Here is a 22,496-nt window from a genome sequence, read left to right as displayed (position 1 = left end):
TCTATATCCTGAAAATACTCTTGTTGAGCGTCTTGATAGAACGCTCTCTCAGCTCTTTGCGTGTAGTCTCTCTGGGGATACGCTCGCTCAGCTCCTTGTGTGTAATCTCTCTGGGAATACGCTCGCTCAGCTCTTTGTGCATTTTCTCTCTGGGTAAACACTTGTGGATTTCTCTCTGGGCGCCCTTTTTGATTTCGCCAAGCCCCTGGGTTGGGCTTCTGTTGGCGGTACATGGGTGGCTGCCGTGAGGCAGGGACTTCGCTCCGGCACACTCGTGCGATGTGCCCAATTTTGTTGCAGTGTGAACAAACAACGTTCCTGAACCTACAGGTAGACCTGGGGTGATTCCCTCCGCAACTTGCGCAGGGCGGCAAGCGGGATCCGGGTCTCCCCCCAGGCCTCACGTGACTGCTCCGCATCAGGTGACTGTCCTCGAACTCGGGATCCTCGTAGTCGGGGCTTGTGTCCTCGTAGTGCACTCTGGTCTGCCTTGGTGCTGGCTGGTTTACGCTGAAACCTCGTTGTATGGTTACCGATGATTTCTCTGCTGACTCTGACGCTCTTGCTTCGTTTAGCGCTATCTGTAGGGTTAAATTCGGGTTTGCCAACAGCTTCTTTTGTAGTGAAATGTCTCTTAACCCACAGATGAGCTACGCTAAGATGTGCTCGTCCAGATCCCTGAACTCGCAGTGAGTTGCTGCTTTACGCAGGGCTGCAACATATTGATTGATGGATTCTCCCGCCATCTGGTTCCGCGTGTTGAATTCCTTGCGGCAAACATGGCGGGAAGGTTTTGGCGCGTAATGAGTTTGTAGAGCCTGTTGCAACGCCGTCCACGATACTGCCTGTATTGGAGTAGGCGCGGTGAGGTCTCTGGCCGTGTTGAAGACTTCTTTTCCGCAGTAGCCGAGGAAGATGTTTTTCTTCCGGGCGTCGGTGATCCCCGTGTATTCGTTCGCTTCGAGAAAACACTCGAATCGAATCATGAAGGCTTCCCACTAGTCGTTCGCTGGGTCGAATGGAGCGGGGGGAGTGTGCATCGCCATCTTCTCTTGTTTGAATTTGCCGCGCTGCGGTGACCCGAGATGGCTGCCGGAATTTCTGCCGAATTCCTGGGCTGGATCGAATCCGGAGATTCTGGAGTAGCGTTCTTCGTCCTATCTGCCTCTCGATCCCACCCTCGTCGCCAATGTTGGATCTGGGCAACGAGAGACAGACTGCGGACACGAAGTGACTTATCAGCTCTTTATTAATAGTAGTAGTGATCCAGCTTGCTCTGTGGTCGGAGGGTTCCCCTTTTATAGGGATCGGGTACGCCCCTCGACCAATCAGAACGATACCTGTTTCCCGCTGTGGCAGCGGACCAGAGAGGAGACTTGCCTCGATATATGCTAATATCTAACATTCTTCACTCCATTCTGAGTTTGTAACAGTATAAATGCAAATAGATTCATCCCTCAAAGCCCAATTCCTTCTGCAAGAACCTCTTTTATCTTTGAATTATGTCTTCTTCTCTGGATCTCACTCCCACTCCTATTTTTTTGAGTCAGTAAAGATGTGGCTACTAGTTTACCAACCTTGAAGATTTGTTCCAGTGCCATCTGTCCCTTGTTTACAAAATGGTTGTCACTGGTGTGAAAATTAGAGATTTCTACCTAATCAGCGTCAACATTAGAGGAATAATAACTTCTTTCAATATATTCAAAGCATAAAACAAGGCAGAAAAAGTGGTTAGATATCAGATGCTGCCTGTGCCTTCAAGTCAGTGCTGACTCCTGGTGACTGCTTGTATTATGGTAGTCACTGCAGTTTTGTTGCAAGATTTCAGAAGTGGTTTGTCACTGCCTCCTTTCTAGGCCTGTGAGAGAGTAACAGGCCCAGGATTACACAGTTGGCTTTGTGCCTAAGGCAGGACTACAGGACAACAGCAGTTCAGACAGATATTTCTATTGCAGTCCTAAAGTGTGGTGTTGTGCGATCGCATTGCTTACAAATGACAATCCCTGCAGTTTCTGTGCTACCATTAAGCAAATTAAGTGAGGATCGTGGTTCATTAAGTAACAACTACCTCACAACTTCTTGCCATTTTCCAAGAACCAAAATCAGTGAGGAGGCTACAGCAGGAAGTTGCAAGTCCAAACGGTTTGCAAGCATTTACCAAGAAGTTCATTACCTTAGTGCAGAAAGAGGCTTAGCTAGAATTCACTAAGGCAGGGGTGTCCAAACTTGGGAACTTTAAGACTTGTGGACTTCAACTCCCAGAATTCTGGGAGTTGAAGTCCACAAGTCTTAAAGTTCCCAAGTTTGGACACCCCTGCCTTAGTGAATTCTAGCTAAGCCTCTTTCTCGATTGGTAATAATAATCTTTGGAAGATTATTGTTCATCACCTCTAGGAAAAGCCACTTCTTCTAGTAAAAAAAAAACCAACCCCAATCTCTTAGAGGTTTGTATGCCAAACAAGCACCTTGAATTTAATTTGGAAAAATACGTGTAAGCAATATAGTTTTGCCAAAATAAATGAAAATGTTGAGAAGCATCCAACAGATCATGGTTGTCCCAAAGGTGTTTTTCAGAAGGCAACTGGGCTTTTTTGTTGTTGTTGTTTTTCCTTGAAAATATTTTGCTTCTCATCTAAGAAGTTGAGAACATTTTCAAAGAAAAAATCAAAAAAAAATCCAGTTGTCTTTTGAACAGCACCATTAGTATCCCACTCAATCGTAACAACTTCATTTCACTATTAAAAATATGGAGGATAGAAATAAACCTTGTGACACTTAACAGCTCAATAGATGGAACACAGTCGTAATATTCAAGACAATGTTCAGAAAACAACCTTTGAGATAGGAGTAAAAACTGTGCCTTCAATGTCCAGCTCCTCAAGACAGTGCATGAGAATGATGTAAAATGGTAATTAGACATCCAGAGAAATAAGCTTTGCTGAAAGAAAATTGGAATTGTATCCAGGAAGAAAAAAATCTTGTCTCACCGATCTTTAGAATGTTTTGAAACTGTTCCCAGGAATATAGATGGAATAATTATTGGTACTGAAAATTCAATTTGCCTCTAGTTTGAGACCAGCATGCCTTAAACCAGGGGTGTCAAACTCATTGTCTGCGGCCCGGATACATCACATGCTGGCCATGCCCACTCCTGGTTTAGCAAAGGGGAAAAAAGTCCCCATAAATCATGTGACGATGTCATGATGATGTGAGTTTGACACCCCTGCCTTAAACTATTAATGGCAAGTGAACAATATAGGGATATGTCTAAGTCTGTTGCATGCAGGTACTCCAGAGGTCATTTGGTTGGCCAATGTGAGAATCAAACCACTGGACTTAGATAGGTCTTGCCCTGCCCCATCATGGTTAGCATGTAATGATATGGAAGCTCAAGTCTTGCTCAAGAAGAATGAACATGATTTTTTCAAAAGTATCCTTCATTGTAATCAATTGAAATATTAACAAACATGATATTGGATAGGATCATACCCTGTGCTATGCCATAATGCAGTGCTGGCTGAAGGATTCTGGGAGATGACACATCTTAAATTTGCTGAGGTGGAGAAACAGTGTCCTAACATTTGATTCAATGTTTGAAAGAATGCTTTGTTGTTGTGCCAAAATGAGAGCAGACTTTATAACACTTTATATGACTGGATGGTGCTATGAAGACACCCTAAGTTGCTAGCAGGGAAATAGCCTTAGTTACATTGTTAGAAATTTATGTAATTATGGCATGAAGCTGATGATTAGAAGCTACCGCTTTAGTTCAAAATGCAGTAGCCTGGTTGTTGGTGGGTGCAAACCACTGCTATTAAGACTATTACTACACCAATGCTGCTGGCTCTAGTAACCAATACACAGCTGCATACAATTCAAAATACTGATTGTATCGGTATATCTCTATCTAGCTTAGCACCCAGACCCCTGCAGGACTATCTGCCTCAAATAGACCAGGGGAGAGCGGACATTTATACTTTCCCTTAACAGCAGCTACCATATGGAACATTTTTCCAATGGATGGCACAATCACCCCTTTCGGGAAAGCAGTTAAAATGGAAAGAAAATTAAAGATTTCTTATTTTACTGCTAACTGCATCCCTTATGGCTGTCCCTACAGACAATCTTCCCTTCCCTTTCATACCTAGTTGTGTGACATGTCTTCCCCCTCCCTTTTAACACCTAGCTGTGACATGACACTTCTTTTTACACCATGTGCGTTCATTTGCTAGCAGGCATTTTGGCTGTCACTCAGATTGTAGGTCGTTCCTTATAGTAGGAATTGAAGCTGACCGCAGATGAAAGAGGGTCGGCTTCAATTCCTACTATAAGGAACGACCTACAATTCTGCACAGATCTGGAAAATGGCCTCCCCGAAGGGAAAAGCTCCGAGTCTCGACAATAAGATCCGCCTCCACCCCGCCCCGCCCCCTCATGTCTTTTCTTCTCTATGGTCTTCCTGGAACTTGACGTTTCGCAGTGCAGGGGCGGCGTCGGCAGCGCCAAGACGGGGCCACGCCTCGGCCTTCTCCCGGCGAGCTGTGCGGCTGCAGGCAGAGGACTGGCGGGAGCGTGCTGGAGATGGCGTCTGCCGACGGCGTGGTCGAAGAAGCTGTTCCGGCTGCGCGGCGCAGCAGGTGAGGAACCCGTGCGGGGAGAGCGACCCGTGGGGGGGGGGCATCGCAGGCGGATCCCAAGCCAGTTCGCGACCGTCCCTTGTCCGGCTCCCCTTGGAAAGGTTCCCCACCCGCCACCCGGTTTAAAATTTCCTCTCCACAGTCTTCCGCCTCCCATTGCGTTGCTTAGCTAAGCCCGGTGACACGTTGGGAGCAGCCGAGCCCCGGATGCTTCCGGAGACGGGGCATGACGGGGTTGGCGCGGATTGCAGGTGGCCGGGATGAAGTGCAGAAGAAGCTGCACCGTGCATGGTTTGCTTTGTCGGGCGGGGCGAGAATAGCCTTCCCTAATGTGTCGGTTTCCCTCCGGCTCAGCGGGAGCAGAGGAGCCGCCCTGAACAGCCTTGTCGGCCGCTTGCCGCTCACGCCGTCGCTTTCCCCACGGAAAAGGACCACCAGCCAGTCGAAAACGGAGCCGCCGCTGCTTCGGACCAGCAAGCGCACCATCTACACGGCTGGGCGGCCGCCCTGGTACAACGAGACAGGCACTCCTTTCAAAGAAGCCTTTGTCATTGGTAGGGGAATCGGTGGCTGCTCCTTATGTCCTATAGGTGGTGGTGGTGGTGGTGGGGAGAGGGTCTGTTTGAATTGTATACATTTTTATAAATTTCCTTATGAAATTTATCCAGCAATTAGAAGCTTCCAACTAAAATTTATCCAGCAACTGGGAGCTTCCAACTGAAATTTATCCCAACAACTGGAAGTGCCAAGTTTCCCTGCCTTTGGATACCTACCAGTTTCTAATTTTCTGTACCATATTTCCCCTCCCTCCTTGAAAAGTTGCAATTTCTTGCATAGAATGAGAGTTATAGGCTGAAAGAAGTTTTTTTTAAAAAAAAACAGGTATTGTGCTGTTTTTGGCCATATTGGTAGTACCACGCCTGCCGGGTTTAGTTGTAATGTGCTATGTGGGCCACATCTATGCTTGCCACGCTTGAATATGGCTGTTGGGTGAGATCTGCATGCTGGCTTCTTTCCCGCTAGGGAGATTGAAGGGGAGGTCATTGGAAATCCAGGCACGGTAGGCAGTAAAGAATAAGAGGAGAGGGAACATATCTTAGGGCTGTTCCTCCAGATTGTCCTCTTCTTGTTAGCTTGTATTAGTGGTATTTTCGTCTTTCCCAGGCTTGTGTGGTGGCAGTGCATCTGGCAAGACTACAGTGGCCAACAAAATAATTGAAGCACTAGATGTGCCTTGGGTGGTGCTTCTCTCCATGGATAGCTTCTACAAGGTAGGCTGGTTAAAATATCTTGGCCCAATTCCCTCAACTCCACCCCTCTCAAAGGCAGAGATGGGAAGAAGTGAGACAATTGAAGTCTAGGAAACCACCTCTACAGTACTGATCCAGTCTGTTCTTTTCCCTGTTTTCTGATGTCTCTGGTGCTCTTCCAGGTGCTGAACAAAGAACAGCAAGAGCAAGCTGCTTGTAATGAATACAACTTTGACCATCCTGATGCCTTCGATTTTGATCTGCTCATCAGTGTCGTACGAAAGCTGAAAGAGGGCAAGAGCGTTAAAGTTCCTGTTTACGATTTTACCACACATAGCCGAAGCAAGGAGTGGGTATGTAGCAGGGGTGAAATTCAGCAGGTTCTGACAGGTTCTGGTAGTGGAAAGTTTGAATAGTTCGGAGAACCGGCAAATACCATCTCTGGCTGGCCCCAGAGTGGGATGGGCATGGGGATTTTGCAGTCTCCTTCCCCTGGAGTGAGGTGGGAATGGAGATTTTGCAGTATCCTTCCCCTGCCACGCCCACCAAGCCACGCCCACCGAATCGGTAGTAAAAAAAAATGAGTTTCACAAGTGGTATGTAGGTACAGGAGGATGCCCTGCTATTCCTAGCAATTTTTAGAAATTAAAAGACTTCCCCTCTGCTCATTTCTGTGAGGCTGTATTAGCTCCATAAGGTATTCATGACCTGGTATTCTGCACTTGGCTACAACGGCACAAATACATAGAATCTTGCAGTTGGAGGGGTTGTTATAGGCCAGATGCAAGTCACCCAAGCTCCTCTAGAGACTGCAGAATCATAGCTCCAAGGATAATGAAAATTTCTATGAATGGTTCCCATGTGGAAGCCTTAAGATTCCTCATTCCTGAGGTAGGTTTTCTGTTCCAATGTGGAACTGAAATATCTCCCTAAAATGACTCTTTATTTTCTACATAAAAACATTAAATTGATCTGCCTCACAATGTTTCTCAACTGTGTGGACTTTGGCTCCTAGAGTTCCTCATCCATTTCACACATTTTCAAATTTGCTGTACCTTTATCTGTTTAGTTTCTCCAGCTACAGGAAAAACGAGTTTTTCACAGTCAGGAAAAATAACGCAACCTGATTCTAGCCCTGTTTTTGTAAAAAGGGCTATTTGTGCGCATCCCATTTATTTCATTAAAACGTCTTTAGATCGGTGAAAATAATGCTGCATTGTTTAAATTAAAAAAGATTTTTCTTTATGTTAGCTCCTACATTTGCCTGAATTGGGAGACGTTTCTTCTTTTGGAACCTGATGAGGTTCAAATGTTGCAGGATCTTTGGAAGCAAAACTGCATTTGACTAAGTGTACAAATGGCCTTCACAGAATGTCTCACTTTGTATTTTCTGTCCTAGTTCATGTAATGAATTCCATCTCGCTTTTTGAAATGCAAGTTTTTCTAAAGCAGTTTCTAAGTAAAATCTAAATAGAATAGAATTTAATAAGATCTGAAAAGAGAGCTCACCAATTTTTTTTCTTACGTCCTTAGTTGATTTTCTAATGTCAGAGATCCATCTGGAGTAGGCTATGCTGTTTTTGCTATGATAATATAGTATTCATTGAATGCCTGATCTGTTTCATTTTGGGGACAGAAGAAAGATAATAGAATTATAGTTCTGCTCATTAGGTGTCTTATTTCACTTGCTTGCTATAACTCTATTTTTAGGTGGAGGAAGTTAGCAGACTGAGGAGGAATATATTTCATTCATTACAAGAAGGGTGGCAAATAAATTCAATAAATAATATTTCTAGAATAGAGTGGATCCTTCCATTTTGGTTTAGGAGAAATGACTAATCACCCTTTCCTGAAAGCTGATGGTTGCAGAATGAAAATGGTGCTGCTAGAGACTTTTTTGTCTCCATAGTTGCTAATGGAGTAGAAGGCGTAAAACCCGTGTCGTCACGTGACATATCGGGACTTTTTTCCCCCTTCGCTAAACTGGGCGGGGCCAGCACATGATGCATCCGGCCCACGGGCCACAAGTTTGACGCTCCTGCCATAAGTGATTTGAGGGCTGTATCTCTACTCTATTAGCAACTATTAAATTTGAAAGCTTTGTTACATTGTGGAGTCTTATGGTACAAGAAAGAACTTAGTGCGAAAGGGAGGGCATCATATTGGAATTGAGCTTGGTTCCTTGTAAGTAAGAGGTTTCCCTGTACCCAAGAAGAGGGTCTTAGATCTGGCTTTCTTCTGGATTCTGATTGCTCTCCCTGGCTTTAATTGACACATTATTTCTCCTTTCTTTGCAGAAAACTATCTATGGGGCCAATGTAATTATATTTGAAGGTATCCTGTCATTTGCCAATAAGGAGCTTCTACAGGTACTGAACAGGGCAAAGATAACACACATGGGTAGGACATGGACTAACTTGGGTAAATGGGCTCCCTATTTAATATGTGTCATAAATGCATCTGTTTTGTGGGACGTAACTTGTAAACAAGTCTCTCATAGATGCAGGCATTTGAATAAATTCTAAGATAACACTTTGGCCAGATGCTGTGTCTCTAGCTTTTCCCCTTCCTTGTGACTTCTGCAGCTCTTGGACATGAAAGTTTTTGTGGACACAGACTCAGATATACGGCTTGTGCGGCGGTTGAAGCGGGACATCATGGAACGTGGGCGGGACGTGGGAGGTGTCATCAAGCAGTACAGCAAGTTTGTGAAGCCAGCCTTTGAGCAGTACATTGAGCCTACAATGCAGGCGGCAGACATTGTGGTGCCTCGAGGTGAGAGGAGGAAGAAGAATGGCTCTTGATTTATTCAAGGTGCAACATTGGGCTGTGTTAGGTGCCAATACTCACTGTAGGATACTCAGGAATTTTGAGTTTGAGCACAGGCAGAGTGCCTGTTTCATAGTCTAAATATGACTACAATTTAGTCTCCTGCTTTCCAGCCCAGCACCTTAGCCACCACACCAAAAATGGTTCTCATAAAAGGTCTGAAAAGTAACTAGAGATTACAAACAAATATTAATTTCTATGAACAAGGGAACCATTTGCACCTTAAAGATCTTTAAAGGTAAATGGTAAAGGTTCCCCTCGCACATATCTGCTAGTTGTTCCCAACTCTAGGGGGCATTGTTCATCCGTTTCAAAGCTGAAATGCCAGCACTGTCTGAAGACCTCTCCATGGTCATGTGGCCAAGCATGACTAAATGCCAAAGGCGCCCTGAACACCGTTACCTTCCCACCAAGGGTGGTTCCTATTTTTCTACATGCTTTCAATTTTTATCTGCTTTCAAACTGCTAGGTTGGCAGAAGCTGGGACAAGTAACGGGAGCTCACTCCATTATGCGGCGCTAGGGATTCAAACCGCTGAACTGCCAACCTTTCTGATCAACAAGCTCAGCGTCTTAGCCACTGAGCCCTTACAGACCTTTAAGGAGCGTTAAAAAAAACCAGACTGATTGATTTATCAAATATAGGAAATTTTTTTTAAAAAGATGAGACCTGCCATTCAGCTATGAATGGGAATGGTGAAATATTACATAAAGTGCAGGAATCTTTACTTCAGAACCTCTTTGGCTTTTCAAACCTTTTTTTTTCCAGGTGGAGAGAACTTTGTGGCTCTGGACTTGATTGTTCAGCATGTTCATAGCCAATTGGAAAAGGTGAGGAGAAATAGTCTTGGGGAGGGAGAAAACATCACTGCTGCAGAAAGCCCCATTCCCACATGGTTACTCCTCCTTGTTGCCCAATATCTGCTTTTTGTTATTATAAGCCCAATGGAGTATTCACTCCCGGCCAAGAGCTATATCCTGGAAAGGCATCCAATTCCTGGCTATGGTTCATGGGTGTCCTTAGAATTCTTCCACTCCCGATGGCTCCACCTACCACATGGTTTTTGTCCCCCAATTAGTAAGCAATAGGGAGATGGGGAAGAATGGCGCCACCATTTTATTATGTTAGGCTTGTCCTTGGGGCAAATGTTGCTGTGTGCAGTGACCGGCTGTTCTGTTTTGTTTCACTTCCCACTACTCCCTGCCTTGTAATACTGCCTCCCGGTGTGGGCTCCTCCTCCTACCGCCCAGCGTGAAATCACAGTCAGGTATGGTGGCACCCTTAAAGAAATAGAGCTAGATCCTTCCTCCTCTCCTCTTCTCCTCTCCCCCACCTTCTTCATCTTAGTTATTGTTCTCTTGACACCTACTCAGTGGGAGAGCAGCTGGGTGTTGGGGAAGAATTCCTGGCAGTTTCTGGTGGGAATATGCAAGGAGGTCAATGCAGGCAATTACTTAGGCTGAAGATTCGCTAATGGGCATGTGCAAAACCTCTGGCTGCTTTGGAGCCTCACTAGAGCATGTTAGATTTCTGCTCTTTTCACGGAGAGTTCATCTTTGCAGTCTTTCTTTAGAATCAGACGTCTACGCAGAGCTCTCAGGAAGGGTGCTGCTTGTGAAAGTCTCACTTTCTCCTCCACGTCAAGGAAATATTTATTGCCAACACTATTCTTTTGTGTATAATAATATACACAATACTATATGGGGCTGTATTGAATGGAGTTTCAATACATTTTTACATTCCAGCCACATTTCCACAAGTGTAATTTGCACACCGAAATGGTATACCTTTCAGCGAGGTTGGACTGGAGAAGAGGAAGCTCATTCAGTCGTTTAAGACTTATTACTTGCAGTGAGCTACTGGGATCCCAGCTGCTCTCCCTGTTTTGGTACTGTGGGAGCGTTCTGCTATTCCTCTGCCCCATGTCTCAGGCAGGAAGCTGCTGCCTTGTTGCCCCTCCTAACGCACTCTGTCTATCTGTCTCTCTTCTGTCCTGCTGGGCCTGGGCACCTGCATCAGAGGAAGCTACGCTGGCATATGTGAGGACACTTGGTCTCCTTTGGCTATTTCCTGCTGCACCTTCCTCTCCTTGTGTACTGTGTTCCATTTTGAGAGGGTGGTGGGAATGGAGCAAGGCTAGGGGGGGACGGGTGTCTTTCTGCTCCTGTGCTCCTGTTTTTTAATCCAGTAGTAGAAAGATAACTTAGCTGTGCCCGACTTTCAAGAGTGGGCATTGGAGACTTTGGTGTACTGTAATTGCTGAGTGAAGTTAGAGCAATTTATAATTGCTCATAAGCGGTTTCATGTCCTAGGTTACACTATTTGTCTTATTAGAAGCAGGGAGGGGAACCTGAATTTTCATAATTTATTTTGGATCCAGTTTTCTTTCTTTGTGCACAAATGTTGGGGGGGAGGGACCATATGAGCAGAAATGATGTTTTGCATGCAGAGCTGTTATTGTAGGCCCAGCAGATACATTGGTTCTTTCTTCCATGTGACTCATCATTCTTATTTTTGCACAGAGCAGCCTTGGCCTCTGCTCATCAGGGACAACCATTGCCAACAACCTTAAGTGTCTTGGAGAGCACACCGCAGGTTCGGGGGATGCACACTATTATCAGGTACTAGGCAAGATATGTCAGTTGGGGGTATGCTTGCCTCTGAGACAGGCTATATAAGCCTTTGGAGAAGGAAAGGTCCAACAGTCTGTAGCAGCTACAGAGAAGCATCAGCTGCTTAAGGGAAAAATGAAGGGCTTGGGTTTCATAGGCAAATTCAGAGCTGTCAAAAGTCGATGGCGACAGGCTTAAAGACATTTTCTGGATGGAATCCTAGCATGGAATAATATTGCTCTTACTTCTGTTTGCTTTGCAGGAACAAGGACACCAGCAGGGATGAATTCATATTCTATTCCAAGCGTCTCATGCGGCTACTGATTGAATACGCCCTTTCTTTTCTACCCCTCAAGGTATGGGCTTCTCCCACTCATTTAAGATCACAGACAGACACACTCCACTTAATTTAGAAGTGCCAACAGAGATGCCACAGACCATCTAACCGGCATATAGGGTGATTCTTGTGGTTTTTGGTTCAAGCATGCCTCAGCAAGTAGCCCTATATCAGTGATGGCGAACCTATGGCACGCGTGCCACAGGTGGCACGCGACCCATTTGTCAGGGCACGTGAGGCACTGCCCTGAGTTCACCCTTTTTTAAAGCCATTTTCGCCCTCCCCAGGCTCCAGAGGCTTTCTGGTAGCCTGGGGAGGGCGAAAACAGCCTCCCCCGCCCCCCCGGAAGCCCTCCGGAGGCGTCAGGGAAGCCTCCGGACAGACCCTGAACCTTCGGAGTGCTCAAAACGACCCTCCGAGCACTTCCGCTTTGCTCGGAGGGTCGTTTTGAGTGCTCCGAAAGCGTCAGGGAAGCCGGACGGTCCCTGAAGCCTTCGGAGCGCTCAAAACGACTCTCTGAGCAAACTGGAAGTCACTTCCGGTTTGCTCGGAGGATCGTTTTGAGCGCTCCGAAGGCTTTAGGGACTGTCCGGAGGCATCACTGATGCCTCTGGAGGGCGTCCAGTGAGGTGGGGGGGCTCTTTTCGCCCTCCCCAGGCTCCTATAAAGCCTCTGGAGCCTAGGGAGGGCGAAAAAAGCATGTAAAAATGAGAGGGGGAGCACCTGTAGTGCGTGCATGCGCACAGGGGGTCGTGCATTGCATTATGGGTGTGGCACGCCTGCACACGACCCCCCTGCGCTCCCCCCACTTATGGCACGCGAGCCAAAAAAGGTTCGTCATCGCTGTCCTATGTGATTACTGATTTGGCCTTGTCACCTACTTCTGTTCCAACTGGCAATCATTCTTGACTTTTTCAGCCAGTTACTGTAGAGACACCACAAGGGACAATTTATGATGGAAAGAGATTTCACAGGCAGCGGGTGAGTGATTTTTTTTTTAAATTGCCTCAAAAGGTCTGTGGGTTAGTATCTTTGTAGGACAGAATTGGAGAAAGGTGGTCAATAGACTATAATAATAATAATAATAATAATAATAATAATAATAATAATAATAATAATAATAATAATAATAATAATAATAATAATAATAATAATAATAGAGTTGTGCTCAAGCACATACCTAGAGTATGTGCTCAAGCACATACCTTATTTTTCGGAGTATGACACACCTTTTTCCCTCAAAAAAAAAGAGGCTAAAATCTGGGTGCGTCTTATACACTGAATACAGCATTTTTTGCCTCCCAAAACTCCGCCCCCTTCATCAAAATGGCCGTGCAGAGCCTGTAGAAGGGTTTCAGAGAGCTCCTGGGGGCTGGGGAGGGCAGAAATGAGCAAAAAAGGAGTGGTGTTTTTTTTTTGCTCAATTTTGTCTCCCCAGCCCCCAGGAGCACTCTATAAGCCTCCTAAAGGCTATCCATGCCCTTTTTCTGACAGAAAATGGGCTGTTTTGTTGCTCATTTTGGGGGATGTGTCCCCCCCCCCAGGACCACATTATAAGCCTCTTAAAGGCTATCCAGCAAGTTTTTGAAAAAAAAAAAAACCCTGTGTTTTGGGGAGATTTGCAGAGTGCAAAACCTTTTTAAAAAAAAATTGCCTCTTCAAAACCTTAGTGCGTCTTATACTCCGAAAAATACACTATACCATTTCAGACAAATGGTTGTCCAATCTCTTCTTAAAAACTTCCAGGGCTGGAGCACCTACAACTTCTGGAGGCAAGTTGTTCCACTCATTAATTGTTTTGTTAGGAAATTTCTCCTTAGTTCTAGGTTGGTTCTCTCCTTGATTCGTTTCAAAGAATTGCTTGTTTTGCTGCCTTCTGGTGCTTTGGCGAGCAGGTTGACCCCCTCTTCTTTGTGGCAGCCCCTTAAATATTGGAACACCGCTATCAGGTCACCTCAGTCCTTCTTTTCATTGAACTGGTGAAGATCAGTCTGTTTTCTACAGATTAAGCCTTTCAGCGAATCTTGCTTATAAAAGTCTACTTTGGCTAGTAACTGCTGGAGATGGGATTTTCTTCATGCAATTAAGGCCTCTCTCTCTGTGTTACAAACACATAGCCATGTTTTTGCAGCGCTAGATTTAAGTGGTTGCTTATTGACAAGGATCTTAGAAGAAAGCTGTTTTCCTCTTTCATAGATCACTGGAATCTCTATCCTGAGAGCAGGTGAGACCATGGAGCAGGCCCTTACAGCTGTCTGCAAAGATATTCGCCTGGGAAAGATTCTCATCCAAACCAACCATGACACAGGGGAACCTGAGGTGAAGAAGATGGAATGGGGTCTTTTGGGGGAGAGAGTTAGATAGTTTTGAGATGGGGCTGAGTTGTGGATAAGATTATTCTCCTGAATTCTTTTCTGCTCTTGCCAGCTGCATTATCTCAGGCTGCCCAAAGAGATCAGTGAAGACTACGTCATCCTGATGGATAGCACTGTGTCTACAGGAGCTGCTGCCATGATGGCTATTCGGGTGCTGCTGGTAGGTTGAGGCCCAGTTAAATGAGGATAAGTGGTTGGCTGGTTGGTTGGAATTCTTCTGTTCTTGATGTTGTAAGCCAAGACAGACTGATGAATACAACTAGCATGGATTGGGATTGCATGCATGACAGGGATGGATGGTTAAAGTTGTCATTGAAAATGGTTTGGAGAATTCAGAATAATTTGACCTGCAGTCTGGATGGAGCCTCTGGATCATATAGCGACTGCTCACATACACTGTATCCCACAGGACCATGATGTACAAGAGGATCGGATCTTCTTACTGTCCCTGCTGATGGCAGAGATGGGAGTCCATTCTGTGGCTTATGCTTTTCCCCGTGTGCATATCATCACCACTGCTGTGGATAAGAGAGTCAATGAGGAATTCCATATCATCCCTGGCATTGGTAAGCAGTTGCGGTTTTCTGACACTTTGTTTTGCTCTGGCTGGCTTGGTGAGCCGGAGTGGCACAGATCAGGCACTATCTAGCTCAGTGATGGTCTACCTGTGGCACGCATGCCACAAGTGGCATGTGGAGCCATATTTGCTGGCACACCAACCGTCAGCTCCGGCGTGCATTCCCGAACTTCTGGTTGGTTCGCTGGGGCCGTTTTTCTCCCTCCCCAGCCTCTGGAGGCTTTCCTGAAGCCTGGGGAGTGGGAAAAATGGCCCCAGTGGGAAGTTCGGAAACGATCCTTTTACGGCTTCTGGTGGGCCAGGGGAGCCCATTTTCGCCTTCCCCGGGCTTCAAGAAAGCCTCCGGACCTGGAGAGGGGTTGTGCGCGCATGCATGTGGGGTGGGGTGTCACGCATGCATACGCAGGTGGGTGGGGAGGATTAAATTGATGTGGGAACTTGTGTGCACGCCATAAGAAAAGGGTTTGCCATCACTGATCTAGCTGTAGCATTCGTGTTCTGATAAGTGATTTTGTTCGGCTGATTTAGCAATCATTTTTGTCTTAGGTGAGGACACTGTAGTCTGCAAGATTAACGTTTTTGTTTGATGCAGTGTGGTGGGTATTTCCATGGTCCAGAAAGAAGTTCCTGAGCTGCATCTATTACAAGCATGTAATTCCTTTTTTTTTTTTTTTAGGGAACTTTGGAGACCGTTATTTTGGCACGGATGGCACCATGCCCTGGTATGAGAATGACGACATGGATTGCTGACCTGATTCTGCTGGACAAAACTTTATTTCTTGGCTTGACTACAGGCATGATACTATTGCCCTGGTCCTTTCTTTTCATAATTACAAGCTCTACTAGAGTGCTCAGCAGTGGTGCAATTTTGTTAGCACTTCCTGCTATTATACACCAACTGGAATGGAAACATGGCTGCTGCTGCTGCTACCTTCCCATTCACAGTCACCTTCATATTTATTGGTATTTATTAGGGCATTTACTCCACTGTAGTACTGCTTCCCATCTTTTCTTTTCAACGCAATACTTTTGTTATAAAATAGTATAAAGAATATAAGAATTCGTATGAAACGTGAACTTCATTGTGGGCAGCAGCATCATGGGCGCGAGCAGGAGGCTTCCAAGGCGCCCAGCTCCATTCTTCCTTCAGGGACCTTCCTCTTGGTTTTGACTTCACGAGGCTCCATGAAAGGATCTCTTTGGGTCACTTGGTTGCCTTCATCCAGCTTCAACGTGTAGCTTCATCAGCATCTTGTTCCCCTATCAAGGATGCCGTAAGAAGTGTATCCCTGCAACTCCATTGGATTTGACACTGTGCCCTTTTATATGTGTTTCCTCACTGGCTGATGTGCAATGCAAGCAGGCTTCTGCACGTTGATCTGGGGTTCCTCTCTCAAATAATTTGATGCTGACTTACTCAGGATCCTGTGATCTCGTCAGCTGTGTGTAAATTGCACTTGTCCTCCCTAATGTATGACTGCACAAGCATTTGGGACCATAGTGTTACTATAAGGGACCTCATGCTAGAGGCAAGTGCTCTACACCCAAAGTCAATACTACTATTGGTGAAAGCCAGAGCTACATTTGCCTTCCAAACTAAAAGTGGCTATTGGCCTCACGTTAGGCCCCCAACCTGCATTCCCTTATCCTGATCTGTTTTTCAGTACTGTACACAGCTGACTTATTTTTTTTTAATGCCATAATAAAAAGATTTACAGTGCTATTTGGTTTTTATCTCTTTGTACTTGGGATCTCTTCGTTGGATGTCTTCCAGGTGAAGAGAGGGAAATACGGGGATGCCATTTACATCCTATTTGCTCAGTGCATTTAATTTCAGAAAAAAGAATCATAGTATCAGAATAAAAATTAAATCATGCCATACCACTGAATTATAGAGTATCTTGGAAGAGCTACAAATTACAATTAGTGCCTAGGTGAGATGTACTGTTATCAGTGACCAGGAGTTGAGCTCAGCTTTATGGCATCTTAACATTGCTGGCAATATTCAAGGTTTGGTAAACTGAGAAGGACACAAATACTTGGTTACTAAATTGCCATTGGCAGGATCTGTTCAGTAGGGACAAAACCATTGCAAAACAATGTCCCCAACCCCTACCTTCTTGGTCCAGAAGGAAGTCATTGTATGAAGTGCCAGGAAAGCAACACCCTCTATTCAAGTACAGATGGGTAATACATTGGAGCAACAAATATTTTCAATTCCATATCCAAATGGGGAAAGGACCAAAACAATCCACTTCAGGATTATTTACAGATGCAATCTTTATGACCTCAAAAAAAGAGATTTTCAAAGCAAAAGGGGGTATCTTCAAAAGGGGGTGAGGGATTCATCACTGTTCTCAAGATAGAAGTAAATTCTCTTCTCAGATATTTAAGATTTAAAAAAAGGTAATGTGACTGCTGGCATGACTATATGACAAGGTACCCAGAATGTTGCTACTTTCCCACCAAAATGGTACTTATTTGTCTACTTGTAATTTGCTTTCTTTTTTTTTTTTTTTGAACAAAAATTGTATTGGTTTTACAAAATTTTTAGGATAAGGGATAATGGATAAGGGTACAAATTATGGCAGCTACATTGTGCAGAGAATGGCACCCCCCCCCCCCGACTCTCATAATATTCACTTGTTAATACATTGATACATTAAGTAAAATATTATTGAACAATTTTTTTTGACAGCATATTATACCTTATATCTTCAATATTTTCAATCTATTTTATATCCAACAGAAAAGAATTCCCTATATCAGCAATTGCAGTGTTTTTCTGGCTCACTTTTGTGATCTAAGTTTTCTCGATGCTGCCTCTTCCCCCTCCCACCAGCAAAGCTCCGGCACCTCCCGTGTCCTGCGTGTCCTGTGTAGTATCAACAACTTTATCTAGGAGAGCATTGTTCTTTTCCATGAAGGCCTCCGCCTTCATGATTGTGTCAATTCTAACTCTACTACCCTCCCAGAATATCAACATCCCTTCTGGTAAAAGCCAATGAAACCAAACCCCGTTTTCAAATAGTTTTTTCGCTAAAAGCGAATATTTTTTTCTTTTATCTCTGACTTTCTTTGGGATTCGTTTCAAGATGACTATCTCTCTCTCCTTGTATTTTAACATTTGCCCCCTTTGTGCACTCAGAATCTCATCTCTTGTAGTCTTTCTAAGAAATTTAATATGAACCTCTCTTGGAACATTGTGTGTTCTAGCATAAGCTGAATTGACTCTATAGATCAGGTCTATGTCCCACCCCAACTGCTGTCTGTCTTTTTTGATGTATTCAGCGAGTAAGTTTGTCATAATCTCCCTCAAATCTTCATTATCAGCCTCAATTACATTTTGAAGTCTAAGGAAAAAAGACATCCTTTCAAATTCTATTTTTATCTGGTGGTTCTCAAGTTCTTGGTTTCCTTTCTGGACCCCCGTCACCTCCCTTCTCATCTCAGCCGTCCCCTCCTCCACAAGATCCAATCTCTGTGAATTTTGAGCCGTTCTGTTTTGGTTCTCTCTAAGTTGTTCATTCATTTCTTTCAGTTGATTTTTCAATTCCTGCTGCCCCTTTAAAAAATTTTGAAGCAGCTGCTGGGTTAGGTCCTCCTCAGGGGTTTTTTGTAGTACAGATGTTAATGTCTATTGTCCACTGGGGCTGGACGTTGAAGATGTTAGGGCAGAGCCAGCAAAACCTGGTCTCCCAGGTGGGGGTCTTTTCGGTGCCATCTTAGTGAAGAAAAACTCAGCAGTGTTTGTGTCCACAAAATAAGATGATAGTAATGAGCAGAGGGTAGCCGAGAGGGAACGTGAGGCAGGGAGTCCAGACAATAATAAAGACCTTTTCTATAGTTCAAATCCAGACAATAAAATCCATCAGTCCAGTCCAAGTCCAAGGTACAGTATTTCAAGAGATATTTCTGAGTATCACGGAGACAAAGACAAAATGCCGGCAATTTCTGTGGGTGGAGTCAAATCTCAAAGAACATAAAGACAACGGAAGTGTGCCATCTTGCCTTGCCAGCACGGGATCAAAAGGCAGCAAGCCGAAAGTTTTCAGAAGTTTTCAAAAGAAACAGATCATCACTTCTCTTTCACAATTGCAGCAGGGTATTCACCTGCTTGCTTGCTAAGAGTGTGGTTCCATTTTAAAACTCTCCTCCCTCTCCTCCAGGGGCAGAGAACAGTCCAAAGCCGCCCATCCAAGGGGGGGGAAAATCCCCCCCCCTCCAGCCACACTTCCCAAAAGCCGATTGAAAAAAGTTTTTTTTTTTAAAGTGCTGTCAGTCCTTCACCAAACTATCAAAGAAGGGAGTCGGGGAGGGTTTCCATCTCACCACCTCGCAGCTGCAGCCTTCATGATGCTGGATTCGTCCGGCAGCCCCGTTGCAAAAGCGTGCGGAAGCAGAGAGCTCCCGCGCACCCCCTTTCGCCTCCTGGCGCCTAGGGCAATGCCAGGAGCCCCCACGCGGCCGCCGCCGACACCGGGGACCCCCAGCTAGCCGCCCCCTTGGCTGGGCGCCCCTACAAGGCATCCAGTGCCCCCACCGATCAAGGAGGAGTCCACCAGGAGCGCACAGGGCGAGCGGAACACGCCCGTCGCTCTCGGGAGCCGGAACCGGAAGCCTTAATTTGCTTGCTTTCAAACAGGTACTTAACCACGTCTCAAATTCAACACACACAGCTACCTGAAAAGCCAAGAGCAGCACAGGTTCATCCCACAGTAGCAGAACTGCTACTACTAAGAATCTTGTCCATAAGATCTAAAGGAGCCAAAGTAACCCTACAAGATGTCCCAGTTATGCCACTTGTTCCTGGTAAAACAAATGGTTTTGTCAGCAAGTGGCAGCATCTTGAAGAGAGATCAGTCACCACACATTCTTTTCTAGTAAGGTATGGGGGATCTTAATGTGATCAGATGGCATTCTACCAGCACAGTAAATGGAGAAGTACTGGCATTCAACTGCTCTTACCTCTATGGTATAGGCCTATACCTATATGTATGTTTCATCAAATTCCAGCTTCTGCCAGCAATGTTCAATGCATCACTTCTGTGCTGTTCAGTAAAACATGGAACCTTCCAGGGTCAGCGGAGGCCACTTGGGGGCAGCTGCATCTGATGTCCTCATAATCAGATTCTAGTCTTTGTGATGGAACTATCCAAATTTTATGGGATAATTCTAAGGTGCATATTTTTTTAAAAAAAAAAGATCCATAAAGTGACTAGAACAAATTATTCACCTTCTGCCCTTGTGAAGTCCGTGATACTAATAAGATGGATATGATAAAAGTCAAACCCAATTCCTCTCTTTGCCCAATTCCATCAGACCCCAATTGACCCGCCTTGTTCCAGATAAAGGCCCCCTGCAATCCCATCTAACCAAAGAATAGAACCAACTCACAGTACAGCCCAGGAGTAACCCTTAACAAAGGAATTGCAAGGCAGAAAAATTCCAACTTACCATCTTAGCTGCTAATGACCTCAGCATTTCATCTCCTTCCCTATGGACTTCCCCCACTGTGTTCCCCTCCTGAAAGGCCCACTTTGTCTAATAGAAGACCTAACCCTAGGGACAGGATAAGGATCTACCTAGTTATCCAAACTGGGCAGCCAAGCAAATCTCAAGAAGCATTCCTTTGTTCAGAATCTTCCTCTTGTAAAGCTGCTTCCCCATGATCCTTGCAATAAACATATAGCAGTTCTCAATGTTGTGCTCTTTTAACAGACTGAATCCACAACATAGAGAACATGGTTTAACCACATGCTTTGATACCAGGCAATATAGCTACAATTATAGTTCCTTGTTTCTTTTGGGTTGTGACTGATTTATTTTGCTTATAGATCTCTAACATACAGTAAAAATGTTGGTGCAGGTAGTCCTTGATTTACCACCATAATTGAGCCCAACATTTCTGTTGCTAAGTGAAAAAATTGTTAAGTGAGTTTTGTCCCAATTTACAACCTCTTTTGCCACAGTTGTTAAATGAATCACTGCAAATGTTAAGATAGTCACCAGGTTGTTAGGTGAATCTGGCTTCCCATTGACTTTGCTTGTCAGAAGGTTGCAAAAGGTGGCAGAATGGAATGGAAAATAAAATAGAATAGAATAGAGTAGAATTCTTAATTGGCCAAGTGTGATTTGTCTTTGGTGCAGATGCTCTCAGTGTACATAAAAAGATAAGATACATTCATCAAGAATCATAAAGTACAACACTTAATGATAGTCATAGGGTACAAATAAGCAATCAGGAAACAATATCAATATAAATTGTAAGGATACAAGCAACGAAGTTACAGTCATGCAATCATAAGTGGGAGGAGCTGGGTGGCCATGGCGATGCTGCAATGGTTGTAAGTGTGAAAAACGGTCATAAGTCTTTCTTTCTGTGTCACCCTAACTTTGAACTGTTACTAAATGACCTGTTGTAAGTCAAAGACTTTCTCTATTCTGCAGTGTTAGTTTACTGTACTTTACTTTATTGTCATTGCACATCATACAACAAAATTAAATGCCATTTTCAGTGTACATTATAACTATAAAAATACAAATACACTTTCTATATAATTAAGATTGAAAACCAATATTGCAGTATACTGTAGAATTCAATATAGTTACTGCACTGGGATAGAAGCAGTTTTTCAGCCTATTTGTCCTTGTTTTACAGGCTTACAAAATTATAATCTAGGGAAGCTGCTCTCTGGAGTAAACTGAAAGTTCATCCCAATTTGTCAAATCTGAAAGCTCTTAAGTGTCTATGGAGTCATCCAGGTCATGGAAGCTAAACGTCTTAAAAGAAAATCCAGAAAATCCAATCGCCTCTTGAAAAAGCAACATATGCTAAATCAGGGTTTTAATCATGACTGAATAAACCACAATTGGTTGAATTAATACACTGCGACGGTCAGCCAAAATCAAATCCCTATAACAAAGTGCCAAGCTACAAAAAGCAGTCTCACATCTGCCTCTCTCTCCATTTCAGGAAGCAGCAAAAATCTCAAAAAGACCTCACTATAACCACTCTATAAAGCCCTAGTAAGACCACACCTAGGGTTCTGCATCCAGTTTTGATCATCACACTATAAAAATGTTGAGACTCTAGAAAAAGTGCAGAGGAGAGCAACCAGGATTAGAGGACTGGAGACTAAAACATATGAAGAATGGTTACAGGAACTGGGCATGGCTAGTCTAGTGAAGAGAAGGACCAAGGGAGATGTGATAGCAGTGTTCCAATATTTGAGGGGCTGCCACAGAGACGAAGGGATCAAGCTATTTTCCAAAGCACCTGAAGGCCAGACAAGGAATAATGGATGGAAACTGATCAAGGAGAGATTCCACCTAGAAATAAAGAGGAACTTTCTGACAGAACAATCAACCCATGGAACAGAAGAAGTTGCCTTCGGAAGTTGTGGGGGCTCTGAGACTTTCAAGAAGAGATTGGACTGCCATTTGTCAGAAATGGTTTAGGGTCTCCTGACTGAGAGGTGGTGGTGGTGGTGTTGGACTAGATGAACTATGAGTTTCTTTCCAACTCTATTAATCTTTAATCTTAAACTTAACCCTTAAATTGTCCACCGTGGACCTCACACGTTTCCTAAGAAGTCCCTAAGGGGGAGTGGATGAGCGCCCCAGTGTGTCTACCGTCCCTGTCCAACTGTCCCCATTGATATGTACTCATTTTATGTGTTCATGCCCATGTTATACTTATTTATATCCATCTATTTGTACCAATCTCTTGAGATAATGCCCATGTCTATTCTAATACCTGTTACCTTGTATATGTTAACAAATGAATAATAAAACAAACAAACAAACAAATAATCAATCTGTAATCAGACACACGAGCATCCTGCGAGCTTCTTACCGGACGTCTTCCAGGCAGGAG

General features: G+C 44.4%; 1 protein-coding gene across 1 annotated transcript; it reads left to right on the top strand.

The window, feature by feature from the left end:
• The first annotated feature begins 4,476 nt into the window (after positions 1–4,476).
• Positions 4,477–16,340, top strand: LOC309386896 (uridine-cytidine kinase-like 1). Its single transcript, XM_081942806.1, has 15 exons — positions 4,477–4,637; positions 4,992–5,191; positions 5,802–5,908; positions 6,070–6,240; positions 8,185–8,256; positions 8,473–8,662; positions 9,485–9,546; positions 9,967–9,983; positions 11,239–11,337; positions 11,591–11,684; positions 12,584–12,646; positions 13,862–13,984; positions 14,093–14,200; positions 14,450–14,606; positions 15,294–16,340. The coding sequence occupies exons 1-15, from the start codon at positions 4,582–4,584 to the stop codon at positions 15,365–15,367; spliced, it is 1,593 nt and encodes a 530-aa protein (XP_081798932.1). The 5' UTR covers positions 4,477–4,581; the 3' UTR covers positions 15,368–16,340.
• The last annotated feature ends 6,156 nt before the right edge of the window (positions 16,341–22,496 follow it).

Source organism: Natrix helvetica (genome assembly GCF_964273705.1).
Source record: "Natrix helvetica genome assembly, chromosome: 2".
Classification (NCBI taxonomy): Eukaryota; Metazoa; Chordata; class Lepidosauria; order Squamata; family Natricidae; genus Natrix; species Natrix helvetica.
Note: the sequence above shows the minus strand (reverse complement) of the source record. Positions and strands in the feature narration are given on the sequence as shown.